Here is a 17,500-nt window from a genome sequence, read left to right as displayed (position 1 = left end):
GCTGATAAGTGGCGTGTAATTTTGGTCAGTAAGGGTAGGAATGTTAGGAAAGCCACGGAAAATAGTAATATACTCATAATATACTCATACAGTATAAACTACTCCATAGGTAGTACTGGATGCTGTCTAGACTTAATAAACTCAGGCTAATTAAAGATAAATAAAAAAGATTGGAAGCTATTTACTATATCGGTATTGGAATGTCCCCTGTTCTACCCGTAATGGTGCAAAATTTTAAAATTAATTTCAGTTCTGCATGTGAGGAAAATACCTCATGTAACAAATTATAAAAATGGGAATAATCCCTGCTGTGAGGACGAACTTAAGACACGGTAAAAGTTCTAGGTTACTGGGTATGAAAGTGAGGTTGGATGCAATGATTCAGATCGCGTCATTAGAGATGATGGTAACTGGAATAAGTGGTGAAATATAGAAACGCTTTTCACAACATGTAACTATCGTTTGTTTTGACTGGATTCTGTAGGACCTTTGTGTAATGGATGCTGTTTTTGTAAATTGTTATTCAGTATGTATGGAATGTCTATAAGCTGATGTACACTTTAGTGGAATCCTAAATAATAAAAAAAAAATTAATTACAAACGTAAAACTTGTGTGTGGATTTAATGCGAAAAAATGCTTTATTCAGTTTCATTCAGTGGCTTTAAAAGTTTTGCAAGTTGCAGATGTCATTAGCATAATCATCAGCCACATTAGAACATTATTGTGAACACTTTTATATATTTGTAGTTTTATATATTTATTAAGTTTATTTCAATTTGATAAATTTCTGAACAGAAGACAAATGAAAGCCATTTTATTCTGTCACAACTTAAAATTAGTGTAAATTAAAGCAGCTGTCTGTAGTGTTCAGTTACTCCTAGTGTTCAGTAGTTCAGTAGTTCAGTAGTGGGCACTTGGTCCCCTATCTAGGGCCCTAACTTGGAAATTTAGAGTAAAATCTGGATTGTGTGTAAACAAAATAAATACATTGCAGTGTTGATGTTTTTCAGCTTACCAGCGTCTCTGTCATGTTTTCCTCCGAGTCCACGTCTCTGTCTGTGACTCCGTGTGTCGCCCCGGCAACGAACATAATCACGCCAAACACCACAAACCACACACTCGCGTCCATCACACCAAACACACTCCAACACACTCAATTATCAAATAAACGACTGGTTCTGTGGGAGAAAGTGTGGAGATATATATATATATATACACTTACACTCACACACTCACACACACACACAGGATTGAATAGGATGACGTGTCACACAGGAAGATAAACAATTATTAAAGTGATTAAAGTTTTAAATCCTCCATTAGCGAGTGTCTCCTGAGATTTTTCACAAAGTGAGTAAAGTGAGGATTAAAAAGGATTTGTTACCATTTTAAACACACGCACACGCACACACACACACACACACACACACACACATACATGCACACACACCACTCACACGTATACACACACGCACACACACGCACACACAGCCCCATACTATCACTGCTCTTATAGCAAATTAGCTACATAATTCTGCCAACACACTAAAGCTAGAATGAGTTCTGTGAACTAAATATAAAATATAAAATATTGAACATTTTACTAAAAACCCGAAGAACACAAAACTTTTGTGATGAATATAATATATATGACATATAATAATAATAATAATAATAATAATAATAAGCCAGAAGTGGAAACGGTTTGTTGTTTGTGATACGGAGTAAAATCTAACAGGGTGTTTACTGATTATTATCTCATGAATATTCATATGTTGCCCTGAATAAAATATAACTTTAGGTTAATGAACGTTCTCAGAGATTCAGTAGATTTTTACACTGTAAAGTAGTTTATATGAACACACACACAGAGCGACACACACACAGAGCGACACACACACACACACACACACACACACAGAGGGAAACACCTCTGGAATAACAGTCAATTAATCGCCATGACAACTAATCAGATTACAGCTTTAAGGGCTGAACAGAGGAACATCAGTTAAAAACAATAATAACTGTTTATAGATTCATGATAATAATAACAGATAATTTAAATATAATATTATATATAATTACATTTATGAGATATATGATTATGATGTGGAGTCACCACATTATATATTCATTACATTATAAATCAGTTAATATTCGACTTTACTGAATTCATCATTGTGTAGTGACAGTAAATAAATGCTTTTTTGAATTCATTTTTATTTTTAACATTTCACTTATTCTAATATTATTTATTTATTTTCACCTTTCCATTCTAAATTAATTACACTTTTAATCCAAACAAACATCAGAAGTGTTCAGTTCCTGGGTTTTAATGTTTAAATATCTGGAATTATTAATTAATCGATGAGGAAACAGGATTAAAAACAGGATTAATTGTTGAGTTTTTTTACAGACTGAGAAACAAGAGCCCAGTGCATGCTGGGAAATAAAACAAAATAATTAAAGAAAGAACATGAACAAAAACAGAAAAACACATTAATAACATTCACTAATCTTTCACTCATCCTTTATGATACAGTTTTTTATAAATTTACAGTAACATGAATATAATCGGCAGGTCACATGACCAAAAGAGAAAATCAGTGTTTCATGCTTTTAATATCAGATTTAACACCAGATTTAACACCAGATTTAACACCAGATTTAACACCAGATTTAATATCAGATTTAATATCAGATTTAACACCAGATTTAATATCAGATTTAATATCAGATTTAATATCAGATTTAATATCAGATTTAACATCAGATTTAATATCAGATTTAACATCAGATTTAATATCAGATTTAATATCAGATTTAACACCAGATTTAATATCAGATTTAATATCAGATTTAATATCAGATTTAACATCAGATTTAATATCAGATTTAACATCAGATTTAATATCAGATTTAATATCAGATTTAATATCAGATTGTCCAGCAATAATCATGCACAGAGTCTTACTTCATTCCACACATTATTATAATTATACACACTTCCTCTGTGTGTGTGTGTGTGTGTGTGTGTGTGTGTGTCATTTTTAACTACTTTAAATATAAATCAGCAGGTGACCTTTGGATAAAATAATGCAGCAGTTATTTATGAGGCTTCAGGTGAGAAACAGTTGCATGAATGTTAAAGTTGTGTTTAAATGAAATATTCCTCATTAGAACCAAACATCAGCCCACAGCAGCAGAATAACCGCAGCACGAGTGACTCATCAACTAGCCTTTCTTTCAGCAACTCCTTATGAAATGAATCAGAAGAATAAATTTTCAAGTTATTTTACACACTAAAAGCAAAAATTATACTTTTTTAGTTAGTTGTAATAAATAATTAAATAATAAATAATTAAAGCACAATAAACGTTCATTTGCATGGGTGATTTAGAAAGATTTAATAAAATGAGTTGCATTGGTAAGTCAAATATATACTTAATTTACTCAAAAAATTAAATTTAATTGCAACATAGAATCAAATGAATTAAAACTTCTACAGTTTGATTCACTTACAGTCAATCAAAAGGAGTCAAATTATTTAATTGACATTTTAATTTAATTGAATTGAATTGGAATCAAAACGTACATTAAATTGGTAGCTGGCAAAAACTTAATCAATAACACGAGTAAAAATGACAAATTAAGAGAATCAGTGGTTTAAAAGAATCAAATCAATCAAATTAAAAAGTCTCACTGATTCATTTAAACAGTAACAACCTGAATCATTAAAGTGACACAGAGTCGAGTCAAATCTTTTAAAATCACGTTAGTTTAATTCACTTGAGCAGGAAGTTTGATAAAATCACATCACCAAAGTGAGTCACATGAACATCGTTATATCGTTTAGTTTGTTAATTACTACGCCATGCTGCAGTTTTCTGCTCTAACTGAAGAAATCATCTATTTATTTATTTTAAATTTTATTTTGAAGTATGTGTAAAACAGCTGGTAAATAAACTCAGTGATGTTCCTGTAAGGCACTTGCATCAGAAATGACAAATAACACACAAACTACTGAAGCTTCCTTTAAAGAAGAGTTTCTGAAACCTGCAGCTCGTCTTTTTTTATATTTATACAGTAAAGAATTAAAGAACCAATGTCTAAAAAGACATAGTGATTTGAGCAACTGTGAAAATTCATAAAAAAAATAATAATGTGAACAAATTATGACTAAGTCTGAAACCTTAAACATTGATTTAACAGAGAAACAAAACATCAGGAACGTCACGCAGCAGACATTTATTTCCTGAAAAAATCTTCAGGAACGCTTAATTAGTGAAAATATTCTCACGTTTGCCCACTAGAGGGCACCTGAATTGTTGAATTGAAATTATCTGAATTGTTCTAGATAAGGCTACAGAAGAATCTCAAGTGTTATAGTATAAGCTCAAGTGTTCCTAGCATGTTAGCTAACTTAGCATGTTTAGATTAGATTAAAATTAAGCTAATAAAAAAAGAATGTGCCACTCAGCAGCATAGATATACATTTATAGTGTGTGTGTGTGTGTGTGTGTGTGTGTGTGTGTTTTGCCCTTGAACATACAGCATTTATTGCTACCAGTTGAATGTAAAAGCAGCCACAAGCTAATATTAGATTTGATCACAGTTTATGATTTTTTTTTTCAGTTTTGTATCTGAGACATTTCTTTGCAGACTTTAACAGAATTATAGGATTTCCAGAAGATGCTTTTTCACTTTTGTCCAAAGTAAGGAGGAGGGTTTGTCTGTGGAAAAGTGGGTGTGTCCATCTCGCTCATATATAAATACAAAGACATGCCCCATAAACATTCTTATTCAGCACACAAAAGTGATTTCATGATTGTATTCGGATGTTTTCTTAGCAATCACATCATTTTTGCTAACTATCTAAAATCTTTAAAAAAAAAACATATACACATATAGAATGCTAATGACTTTCCTACTTTCTTACAGTTTCATACTTGAAGACGCTCACATATTGTCACCTAAGGACACATCCTCCTTTTTATGGCCTTAAAGACACGCCCACTCAGCAGTGGGGCAGGGCCAGTGGTGGCTAACGACTCTGCGTTACTGATCAGAAGGTTGGGGTTTAAGCCCCAGCACCGCCAAGCTGCCACTATTGGGCCCTTGAGCAAGGCCCTTAACCCTCTCTGCTCCAGGTGCACTGTCGTGGCTGACCCTGACCTCTGACCCCAACTTTCAAAAAGCTGGGATATGTGAAGAAAAGCATTTCACTGTACTGTAATGTATGTGTGATGAATAAAGGCCTTTTCTTCAATCCTCTCATTTCTATATACATGCAAAAGACACACGCACATTCCCTACATACTCACTGCCACGATTTCCATATATGGATTCAAACATATGCCCATATTCCATAAAGACACGCCCTTTTCCCCAGATAGACCATAAAGACACGCCCTTTTCCACAGATAGACCATAAAGACATGCCCTGTTCCTGTTCCCTAAGTAGGCAGCCTCCTAAGTCTCTACTATAATGCTGTTGTGTTTCAAAACATTTAACTGATTATTAGCACATGCTGAAGTAACTCTGTGTGTGTGTGTGTGTGTGTGTGTGTGTGTGTGTGTGTGTGTGTGTGTGTGGGTGTGTGAGTGAGTGTCAGTGTGTGCCGTCGCTCCACCGTGTCCTCCACTGTTTGATGTGTGATGTGGGAGGTTTTTCAGGTTTGAGGAGTTTTTCAGGCTGGAGGTCAGGGTGGAGGTGAGAACGTTCCTGTTGCCGGATTCTCACTGCATGATATTGAGGAACGCTGTCCTTATACGGAGACCTCCGGAAAAAACCAAACTGACACACAGACAGAGAGACAAACAAGCCGCCAGACATACAGACAGAGAGAGACAAAGTGGAAGATATTTAGTTATTTTGTGGCTGATAATTCAGTAACTACAGAACTCACTGAAATGTGAAAAATAAACAGAGAGAAATAAAATACAAAACACTGCAAAGCATCAAAACACAACACCAAACTGCAGTAACTGAACACAAGTCCGACTGTGAGTCGGGGTGTAGCATCAGACGGTGAGTCGGGGTGTAACATCAGACCCTGAGTCAGACTGTGAGTCGGGGGTAACGTCAGACCGTGAGTCGGGTGTAACGTCAGACTCTGAGTCGGGGTGTAACATCAGACCCTGAGTCAGACCGTGAGTCGGGGAGTAACGTCAGACCGTGAGTCGGGTGTAACGTCAGACCGTGAGTCGGGGTGTAACGTCAGACCGTGAGTCGGGTGTAACTTCAGACCGTGAGTCGGGGTGTAACGTCAGACCGTGAGTCGGGGTGTAACGTCAGACCGTGAGTCGGGGTGTAACGTCAGACCGTGAGTCGGGTGTAACGTCAGACCGTGAGTCGGGTGTAACTTCAGACCATGAGTCGGGTGTAAACGTCAGACCGTGAGTCGGGTGTAACTTCAGACCGTGAGTCGGGGTGTAACGTCAGACCGTGAGTCGGGTGTAACGTCAGACCGTGAGTCGGGTGTAACTTCAGACCATGAGTCGGGTGTAAACGTCAGACCGTGAGTCGGGTGTAACTTCAGACCGTGAGTCGGGGTGTAACGTCAGACCGTGAGTCGGGTGTAACGTCAGACCGTGAGTCGGGTGTAACGTCAGACTCTGAGTCGGGGTGTAACATCAGACCCTGAGTAAGACCGTGAGTCGGGTGTAACTTCAGACCGTGAGTCGGGGTGTAACGTCAGACCGTGAGTCGGGTGTAAACGTCAGACCGTGAGTCGGGTGTAACTTCAGACCGTGAGTCGGGGTGTAACGTCAGACCGTGAGTCGGGGTGTAACGTCAGACCGTGAGTCGGGGTGTAACGTCAGACCGTGAGTCGGGGTGTAACGTCAGACCGTGAGTCGGGTGTAACTTCAGACCGTGAGTCGGGGTGTAACGTCAGACCGTGAGTCGGGGTGTAACGTCAGACCGTGAGTCGGGTGTAACGTCAGACCGTGAGTCGGGTGTAACTTCAGACCGTGAGTCGGGTGTAAACGTCAGACCGTGAGTCGGGTGTAACTTCAGACCGTGAGTCGGGGTGTAACGTCAGACCGTGAGTCGGGTGTAACGTCAGACCGTGAGTCGGGTGTAACGTCAGACTCTGAGTCGGGGTGTAACATCAGACCCTGAGTAAGACCGTGAGTCGGGTGTAACTTCAGACCGTGAGTCGGGGTGTAACGTCAGACCGTGAGTCGGGTGTAAACGTCAGACCGTGAGTCGGGTGTAACTTCAGACCGTGAGTCGGGGTGTAACGTCAGACCGTGAGTCGGGGTGTAACGTCAGACCGTGAGTCGGGTGTAACTTCAGACCGTGAGTCGGGGTGTAACGTCAGACCGTGAGTCGGGTGTAACGTCAGACCGTGAGTCGGGTGTAACGTCAGACCATGAGTCGGGTGTAACGTCAGACTCTGAGTCGGGGTGTAACATCAGACCCTGAGTAAGACCGTGAGTCGGGGAGTAACGTCAGACCGTGAGTCGGGTGTAACGTCAGACCGTGAGTCGGGGTGTAACGTCAGACCGTGAGTCGGGTGTAACTTCAGACCGTGAGTCGGGGTGTAACGTCAGACCGTGAGTCGGGGTGTAACGTCAGACCGTGAGTCGGGTGTAACGTCAGACCGTGAGTCGGGGTGTAACTTCAGACCGTGAGTCGGGTGTAACTTCAGACCGTGAGTCGGGGTGTAACGTCAGACCGTGAGTCGGGGTGTAACTTCAGACCGTGAGTCGGGGTGTAACGTCAGACCGTGAGTCGGGGTGTAACGTCAGACCGTGAGTCGGGTGTAACTTCAGACCGTGAGTCGGGGTGTAACGTCAGACCGTGAGTCGGGGTGTAACGTCAGACCGTGAGTCGGGGTGTAACTTCAGACCGTGAGTCGGGGTGTAACTTCAGACCGTGAGTCGGGGTGTAACGTCAGACCGTGAGTCGGGGTGTAACGTCAGACCGTGAGTCGGGGTGTAACGTCAGACCGTGAGTCGGGGTGTAACTTCAGACCGTGAGTCGGGTGTAACGTCAGACAGTGAGTCGGGGTGTAACGTCAGACCGTGAGTCGGGGTGTAACGTCAGACCGTGAGTCGGGTGTAACTTCAGACCGTGAGTCGGGTGTAACTTCAGACCGTGAGTCGGGTGTAACGTCAGACCGTGAGTCGGGTGTAACGTCAGACCGTGAGTCGGGTGTAACTTCAGACCGTGAGTCGGGGTGTAACGTCAGACCGTGAGTCGGGTGTAACGTCAGACCGTGAGTCGGGTGTAACGTCAGACCGTGAGTCGGGTGTAACGTCAGACTCTGAGTCGGGGTGTAACATCAGACCCTGAGTAAGACCGTGAGTCGGGGAGTAACGTCAGACCGTGAGTCGGGTGTAACGTCAGACCGTGAGTCGGGGTGTAACGTCAGACCGTGAGTCGGGTGTAACTTCAGACCGTGAGTCGGGGTGTAACGTCAGACCGTGAGTCGGGGTGTAACGTCAGACCGTGAGTCGGGTGTAACGTCAGACCGTGAGTCGGGGTGTAACTTCAGACCGTGAGTCGGGTGTAACTTCAGACCGTGAGTCGGGGTGTAACGTCAGACCGTGAGTCGGGGTGTAACTTCAGACCGTGAGTCGGGGTGTAACGTCAGACCGTGAGTCGGGGTGTAACGTCAGACCGTGAGTCGGGTGTAACTTCAGACCGTGAGTCGGGGTGTAACGTCAGACCGTGAGTCGGGGTGTAACGTCAGACCGTGAGTCGGGGTGTAACTTCAGACCGTGAGTCGGGGTGTAACTTCAGACCGTGAGTCGGGGTGTAACGTCAGACCGTGAGTCGGGGTGTAACGTCAGACCGTGAGTCGGGGTGTAACTTCAGACCGTGAGTCGGGTGTAACGTCAGACCGTGAGTCGGGGTGTAACGTCAGACCGTGAGTCGGGGTGTAACGTCAGACCGTGAGTCGGGTGTAACTTCAGACCGTGAGTCGGGTGTAACTTCAGACCGTGAGTCGGGTGTAACGTCAGACCGTGAGTCGGGGTGTAACTTCAGACCGTGAGTCGGGGTGTAACTTCAGACCGTGAGTCGGGTGTAACGTCAGACCGTGAGTCGGGGTGTAACGTCAGACCGTGAGTCGGGGTGTAACGTCAGACCGTGAGTCGGGGTGTAACTTCAGACCGTGAGTCGGGGTGTAACGTCAGACCGTGAGTCGGGTGTAACGTCAGACCGTGAGTCGGGTGTAACGTCAGACCGTGAGTCGGGTGTAACTTCAGACCGTGAGTCGGGTGTAACTTCAGACCGTGAGTCGGGTGTAAACGTCAGACCGTGAGTCGGGTGTAACGTCAGACCGTGAGTCGGGGTGTAACGTCAGACCGTGAGTCGGGTGTAACGTCAGACCGTGAGTCGGGGTGTAACGTCAGACCGTGAGTCGGGGTGTAACTTCAGACCGTGAGTCGGGTGTAACTTCAGACCGTGAGTCGGGGTGTAACGTCAGACCGTGAGTCGGGGTGTAACGTCAGACCGTGAGTCGGGTGTAACGTCAGACCGTGAGTCGGGGTGTAACTTCAGACCGTGAGTCGGGTGTAACTTCAGACCGTGAGTCGGGGTGTAACGTCAGACCGTGAGTCGGGTGTAACGTCAGACCGTGAGTCGGGGTGTAACTTCAGACCGTGAGTCGGGGTGTAACGTCAGACCGTGAGTCGGGTGTAACGTCAGACCGTGAGTCGGGGTGTAACGTCAGACCGTGAGTCGGGGTGTAACTTCAGACCGTGAGTCGGGTGTAACTTCAGACCGTGAGTCGGGGTGTAACGTCAGACCGTGAGTCGGGGTGTAACGTCAGACCGTGAGTCGGGGAGTAACGTCAGACCGTGAGTCGGGGTGTAACGTCAGACCGTGAGTCGGGTGTAACTTCAGACCGTGAGTCGGGGTGTAACGTCAGACCGTGAGTCGGGTGTAACTTCAGACCGTGAGTCGGGGTGTAACGTCAGACCGTGAGTCGGGGTGTAACGTCAGACCGTGAGTCGGGTGTAACTTCAGACCGTGAGTCGGGGTGTAACTTCAGACCGTGAGTCGGGTGTAAACGTCAGACCGTGAGTCGGGTGTAACTTCAGACCGTGAGTCGGGGTGTAACGTCAGACCGTGAGTCGGGTGTAACGTCAGACCGTGAGTCGGGTGTAACGTCAGACTCTGAGTCGGGGTGTAACATCAGACCCTGAGTCAGACCGTGAGTCGGGGAGTAACGTCAGACCGTGAGTCGGGTGTAACGTCAGACTCTGAGTCGGGGTGTAACATCAGACCCTGAGTCAGACCGTGAGTCGGGGAGTAACGTCAGACCGTGAGTCGGGTGTAACGTCAGACCGTGAGTCGGGGTGTAACGTCAGACCGTGAGTCGGGTGTAACTTCAGACCGTGAGTCGGGGTGTAACGTCAGACCGTGAGTCGGGGTGTAACTTCAGACCGTGAGTCGGGTGTAACGTCAGACCGTGAGTCGGGGTGTAACGTCAGACCGTGAGTCGGGTGTAACTTCAGACCGTGAGTCGGGTGTAACGTCAGACCGTGAGTCGGGTGTAACGTCAGACCGTGAGTCGGGTGTAACTTCAGACCGTGAGTCGGGGTGTAACGTCAGACCGTGAGTCGGGGTGTAACGTCAGACCGTGAGTCGGGTGTAACTTCAGACCGTGAGTCGGGGTGTAACGTCAGACCGTGAGTCGGGGTGTAACGTCAGACCGTGAGTCGGGGTGTAACTTCAGACCGTGAGTCGGGGTGTAACGTCAGACCGTGAGTCGGGGTGTAACTTCAGACCGTGAGTCGGGTGTAACGTCAGACCGTGAGTCGGGGTGTAACTTCAGACCGTGAGTCGGGTGTAACGTCAGACCGTGAGTCGGGGTGTAACGTCAGACCGTGAGTCGGGGTGTAACTTCAGACCGTGAGTCGGGGTGTAACGTCAGACCGTGAGTCGGGTGTAACTTCAGACCGTGAGTCGGGGTGTAACGTCAGACCGTGAGTCGGGTGTAACTTCAGACCGTGAGTCGGGGTGTAACGTCAGACCGTGAGTCGGGGTGTAACGTCAGACCGTGAGTCGGGTGTAACTTCAGACCGTGAGTCGGGGTGTAACGTCAGACCGTGAGTCGGGTGTAACGTCAGACCGTGAGTCGGGGTGTAACTTCAGACCGTGAGTCGGGTGTAACTTCAGACCGTGAGTCGGGGTGTAACGTCAGACCGTGAGTCGGGTGTAACGTCAGACCGTGAGTCGGGGTGTAACTTCAGACCGTGAGTCGGGTGTAACGTCAGACCGTGAGTCGGGGTGTAACGTCAGACCGTGAGTCGGGGTGTAACGTCAGACCGTGAGTCGGGGTGTAACTTCAGACCGTGAGTCGGGTGTAACTTCAGACCGTGAGTCGGGGTGTAACGTCAGACCGTGAGTCGGGGTGTAACGTCAGACCGTGAGTCGGGTGTAACTTCAGACCGTGAGTCGGGGTGTAACGTCAGACCGTGAGTCGGGGTGTAACTTCAGACCGTGAGTCGGGGTGTAACTTCAGACCGTGAGTCGGGGTGTAACGTCAGACCGTGAGTCGGGTGTAACTTCAGACCGTGAGTCGGGGTGTAACGTCAGACCGTGAGTCGGGGTGTAACGTCAGACCGTGAGTCGGGGTGTAACGTCAGACCGTGAGTCGGGTGTAACGTCAGACCGTGAGTCGGGGTGTAACTTCAGACTGTGAGTCGGGGTGTAACTTCAGACTGTGAGTCGGGGTATTCGTGTAGGTTTTGAGTTTTAACTCATTTTAACAGTCACTCTGTACAATTGTTTATTTTTAGCAGCTCGTAAACTCTAACGTAGCGGCCTTTTACCATCAAGCTACGACACTTACATTCAGCTTCTCCAGAACCTTAAATATCACACTACGTGCAGATTAGTGTAGTGAGACACACTAAAATCAGCACACACTCACACACACTCACACGCTCTCACACGCTCTCACACACACAGAAACACACACAGAAACACACACATTTACTGCTGGTGAAAAGAGATAATAACTGTGCATGCTGTGAGTTTCAGACATTTCAGCACTTTTTTATTCCACATTAAACAGGCCGTGAAGATAGAGCAGATGTTCAGATGCACTCAACACACACACACTCACACACACTCAACATACACACTCAACCCACACTCAACCCACACACTCAACACACACACACTCACACACACTCAACATACACACTCAACCCACACTCAACCCACACACTCAACACACACTCAACACACACTCACACACTCAACCCACACACTCAACACACACTCAAGACACACACTCAACACACACACTCATACACACTCAACACACACACTCAACACACACACACACTCAACACACACACACTCAACACACACTCACACACACTCACACACACTCAACAGACACACTCAACACACACTCGACACACACACACACTCAACACACACACACTCAACCCACACTCAACACACTCTCAACACACACTCAACACCCACACTCAACACACACACTCAACACACACTCAACACACACACACTCAACACACACACAGTCAACACCCACACTCAACCCACACTCAACACACACTCAACACACACTCAACCCACACTCAACACACACTCAACACACTCTCAACACACACTCAACACCCACACTCAACCCACACTCAACACACACACTCAACCCACACTCAACACACACATCCTCAACACACACATCCTCAACACACACACACACACACATCCTCAACACACACTCAACCCACACTCAACACACACATCCACAACACACACACACACACACACACATCCTCAACACACACTCAACAAACACATCCTACACACACACTCAACACACACTCAACACACAGAGTTTTAAGTCAGTCTGGCACTCAGCAGTGCTGTAATTCACACGTTAATCACACCGTGTGTTTACCCCGGACCGGAGTGTGTGTGTCTGTGTGTGATGGCGTTATTGTGCCACAGTGTGTTTGTCTGCATCAGATGGCTGCAGGTGAAGATGAGCACGATAAAACTCTGTCTCATAATGATGATGTCTCTCTGTCTGCTTAAAGAACCCACACTGACACACACACACACACACACATACAGGAAAGGAAACACAATGAGGAAAACAGCATGAGGATGGAGGAGAACATGGAGAAAAAGAGGAGAGAGAGAGAGAGAAACAGAAAACAGTTAAACAGTTAAAACAGAAACAGGAGAATTCAAGGGAGACTAAAAGAGATGAGAATTTATAGAGAGTAATATGAATATTTATGAAATACACTGTCAGGTTTCTTCTTCATTAGGCTCAGAAGAGATTTAATAATTCTCCACTTTCATGTAGAGCTGTGTGTTTAACGTGTTTAGTGTGTGTGTTTCTGTGTGTGTGTATTTGTGTGTGTTTGTGTGTGTGTCTGTACCTTCCACAGGATGCAGACGATCACAGCGAGGACGATCACTCCAGCTAATATAGCGATCAGGATAATCCACCATGGAACCCACGACTGATCCAACACACTCAGCTCAGGATACACCATCACTGATACCTGACACACACACACACCCACACACACACACACGCACACACACACCCAACCCACCCACACACACATGCGCGCGCGTAAGAGTAACTCACAATAACTCACAATTCACACTCAGAGCTGTTGGTTCAAGCTGATGGGAATTTTCACACACATCCATTTTATGACATTGTCTCGTTCTTACTTCTGTGTGTGTGAGTGTGTGTGCGTGTTTGTGTACCTGTGCAGCAGCGTCTCTCAGCACCAGATGTTTTATGCTAGACTTCACTGAGATGTTCGCTCTGACCAATACCTCCAACACACTGACCGCCGAAAACTCCTGAGAGAGAGAGAGACAGAGAGACAGAGAGAGAGAGGGAGAGAGACAGAGAGAGAGAGGGAGAGAGAGAGAGAGGGAGAGAGAGAGAGAGAGAGAGAGAGAGAGAGAGAGGGAGAGAGACAGAGAGAGAGAGGGAGAGAGAGAGAGACAGAGAGAGAGAGAGGGAGAGAGACAGAGAGAGACAGGGAGAGAGACAGAGACAGAGAGAGAGAGGGAGAGAGAGAGAGAGAGAGGGAGAGAGACAGAGAGAGAGAGGGAGAGAGGGAGAGAGAGAGAGGGAGAGAGAGAGAGAGAGGGAGAGAGACAGAGATAGAGAGGGAGAGAGAGAGAGACAGAGAGAGAGAGGGAGAGAGACAGAGAGAGAGAGGGAGAGAGGGAGAGAGAGAGAGACAGAGAGAGAGAGGGAGAGAGACAGAGAGAGAGAGGGAGAGAGAGAGAGACAGAGAGAGAGACGGAGAGAGACACACAGGAGGAGAGAGAGAGAAACACTTTGTGGTGTCCGTGATGTAATAATAAAAATGAAAATAAAAATAAAAATAATGAACCTCTATAAATGTGCTGTTCCAGAGACGAGCTTTGATTGTGAACTTTGCAGAACCGGAGAAATTCTGCAGCGCACACTGAAACACCACACACCTCGCCGAGCCTAACGCACAGTCCTGTAACACACACACACACAGGTTATACACACACACAGGTTATACACACACACACACACACACACACAGGTTATATACACACACACACACACACACACACACAGGTTATACACACACACACACACACACACACAGGTTATACACACACACACACACACACAGGTTATACACACACACGCACCAGTTTGAGGGATTTGCGTCTCTCGTTAGCAGCGACGGCTGGTGTGTTGTCGTATATGCTGTTCTTCACCGGCTCTTGTCCGTCATCCTCAGGATACGAGCGAGTCTTCCTAACCTTTATTACACATTAATAAACATTTTATTACCACTGTGTTTAATTAATCAATCAACATTCACATGAAAGTTCACTTCTCTTTAACATCAGACTGAACTGAATTTCTGCGTTTTATTGCGTACCTGGAGCTGCTGTGTGTGTGTGTGGTGTGTATGAAGTGTGTGTTTGAGGCCGAGTGTGTTGAGTGCAGAGCGGTGTGTGCAGTGTGTGTGTGGACGGTCCGAGTGTAAACTCGTCGGGTAAAGCAGCCATTTTTCATTCGTCAGCTCGTGAGGCCACATGATGTTGAGAAACGCCGAGCCGAGAGTCTGCAGGGACTGACCGCTGTTAGACACCTGTATACACACACACACACACACACACACACACACCACACACACACACATCATACACACACACACACACACCATACACACACACACACATCATACACACACACACACACACACACCATACACACACACCATACACACACACATCATACACACACACATCATACACACACACACACACACATCATACACACACACACACATCATACACACATACACACACACACACCATACACACACACACACATCATACACACACACACACACACACACCATACACACACACACACCATACACACACACACACATCATACATACACACACACATCATACACACACACCATACACACACACCATACACACACACATCATACACACACACCATACACACACACATCATACACACACACACACACACACACACACACACACACACACACCATACACACACACACACATCATACACACACACACCCACACACACACACCATACACACACACACACATCATACATACACACACACATCATACATACACACACACACCACACACATCATACACACACACCACACACACACACACACATCATACACACACACACACACACACACCATACATACACGCACACACACCACACACATCATACACACACACCATACACACACACACATCATACATACACGCACACACACCACACACATCATACACACACACCATACACACACACACATCATACACACACACACACACACACCATACATACACGCACACACACCACACACATCATACACACACACCATACACACACACACATCATACACACACACACACACACACCATACATACACGCACACACACCATACACACAGAGCACACACAGATTAACAACTGTGAGTAATAATATGACTAAATAATAATGAACATAACTCTGTGTGTATATGTTTGTGTGTGTGTGTGTGTGTGTGTATATGTTTGCGTGTGTGCATGTGTGTGTATATGTTTGTGTGTGTGTGTGCGTGTGTGTATATGTTTGTGTGTGTGCGTGTGTGTATATGTTTGCGTGTGTGCATGTGTGTGTATATGTTTGTGTGTGTGCGTGTGTGTATATGTTTGTGTGTGTGCGTGTGTGTATATGTTTGCGTGTGTGCATGTGTGTGTATATGTTTGTGTGTGTGCGTGTGTGTATATGTTTGTGTGTGTGTGTGCGTGTGTGTATATGTTTGTGTGTGTGCGTGTGTGTATATGTTTGCGTGTGTGCATGTGTGTGTATATGTTTGTGTGTGTGTGCGTGTGTGTATATGTTTGTGTGTGTGTGTGCGTGTGTGTATATGTTTGCGTGTGTGCATGTGTGTGTATATGTTTGTGTGTGCATGTGTGTATATGTTTGTGTGTGTGTGCGTGTGTGTATATGTTTGTGTGTGTGCGTGTGTGTATATGTTTGTGTGTGTGCGTGTGTGTGTATATGTTTGTGTGTGTGCGTGTGTGTATATGTTTGTGTGTGTGCGTGTGTGTATATGTTTGTGTGTGTGCGTGTGTGTGTATATGTTTGTGTGTGTGCGCGTGTGTATATGTTTGTGTGTGTGCGTGTGTGTATATGTTTGTGTGTGTGCGTGTGTGTGTATATGTTTGTGTGTGCATGCGTGTGTGTATATGTTTGCGTGTGTGCATGTGTGTGTATATGTTTGTGTGTGCATGTGTGTATATGTTTGTGTGTGTGTGCGTGTGTGTATATGTTTGTGTGTGTGCGTGTGTGTATATGTTTGTGTGTGTGCGTGTGTGTGTATATGTTTGTGTGTGTGTGCGTGTGTGTATATGTTTGTGTGTGTGTGCATGTGTGTATATGTTTGTGTGTGTGCATGCGTGTGTGTATATGTTTGTGTGTGTGCGTGTGTGTATATGTTTGTGTGTGTGCGTGTGTATATGTTTGTGTGTGTGTGCGTGTGTGTATATGTTTGTGTGTGTGCGTGTGTGTATATGTTTGTGTGTGTGCTTGTGTGTGTATATGTTTGCGTGTGTGCATGTGTGTGTATATGTTTGTGTGTGTGTGTGTGTATATGTTTGTGTGTGTGTGCGTGTGTGTATATGTTTGTGTGTGTGTGCGTGTGTATATGTTTGTGTGTGTGTGTGTATATGTTTGCGTGTGTGCATGTTTGTGTGTATGTTTGTGTGTGTGCGTGCGTGTGTGTATATGTTTGTGTGTGTGTGTGCGTGTGTATGTTTGTGTGTGTGCGTGTGTGTATATGTTTGTGTGTGTGTGCGTGTGTGTATATGTTTGTGTGTGTGTGCGTGTGTGTATATGTTTGTGTGTGTGCGTGTGTGTATCTGTTTACGTGTGTGCATGTGTGTGTATATGTTTGTGTGTGTGCGTGTGTGTATATGTTT

At 45.2% G+C, this 17,500-nt stretch overlaps 2 protein-coding genes across 5 annotated transcripts in view; both read right to left on the bottom strand.

The window, feature by feature from the left end:
• The window catches only part of npffl (neuropeptide FF-amide peptide precursor like), a 3,063-nt gene extending 1,569 nt beyond the window's left edge, over positions 1-1,494 (bottom strand). The window contains exon 1 of the mRNA XM_026910679.3: positions 1,017-1,494. Within this exon, the coding sequence (XP_026766480.1) occupies positions 1,017-1,130 (114 nt within the window). The 5' untranslated portion in view covers positions 1,131-1,494. The remainder of the gene's footprint in view (positions 1-1,016) is intronic.
• Positions 1,495-2,504: 1,010 nt separating this feature from the next.
• Positions 2,505-17,500, bottom strand: part of itga7 (integrin, alpha 7) — a 54,857-nt gene continuing 39,861 nt past the window's right edge. For 2 of the 4 annotated variants that reach the window (XM_053227104.1, XM_053227105.1), the window contains exons 20-26: positions 14,909-15,121; positions 14,673-14,786; positions 14,378-14,491; positions 13,734-13,832; positions 13,394-13,519; positions 12,904-13,050; positions 5,658-5,798 (exon numbers count right to left, since the gene is read on the bottom strand). In XM_053227104.1, the coding sequence (XP_053083079.1) occupies positions 12,940-13,050; positions 13,394-13,519; positions 13,734-13,832; positions 14,378-14,491; positions 14,673-14,786; positions 14,909-15,121 (777 nt within the window). In that variant the 3' untranslated portion in view covers positions 5,658-5,798; positions 12,904-12,939. Of the gene's footprint in view, positions 5,799-12,903; positions 13,051-13,393; positions 13,520-13,733; positions 13,833-14,377; positions 14,492-14,672; positions 14,787-14,908; positions 15,122-17,500 lie in introns of all 4 variants that reach the window. The other 2 variants (XM_053227102.1, XM_053227103.1) reach the window with 1 other exon arrangement.

The sequence above is a fragment of the Pangasianodon hypophthalmus genome, chromosome 20, assembly GCF_027358585.1.
Source record: "Pangasianodon hypophthalmus isolate fPanHyp1 chromosome 20, fPanHyp1.pri, whole genome shotgun sequence".
Classification (NCBI taxonomy): domain Eukaryota; kingdom Metazoa; phylum Chordata; class Actinopteri; order Siluriformes; family Pangasiidae; genus Pangasianodon; species Pangasianodon hypophthalmus.
This window is presented reverse-complemented; position numbering and strand designations above follow the sequence as displayed.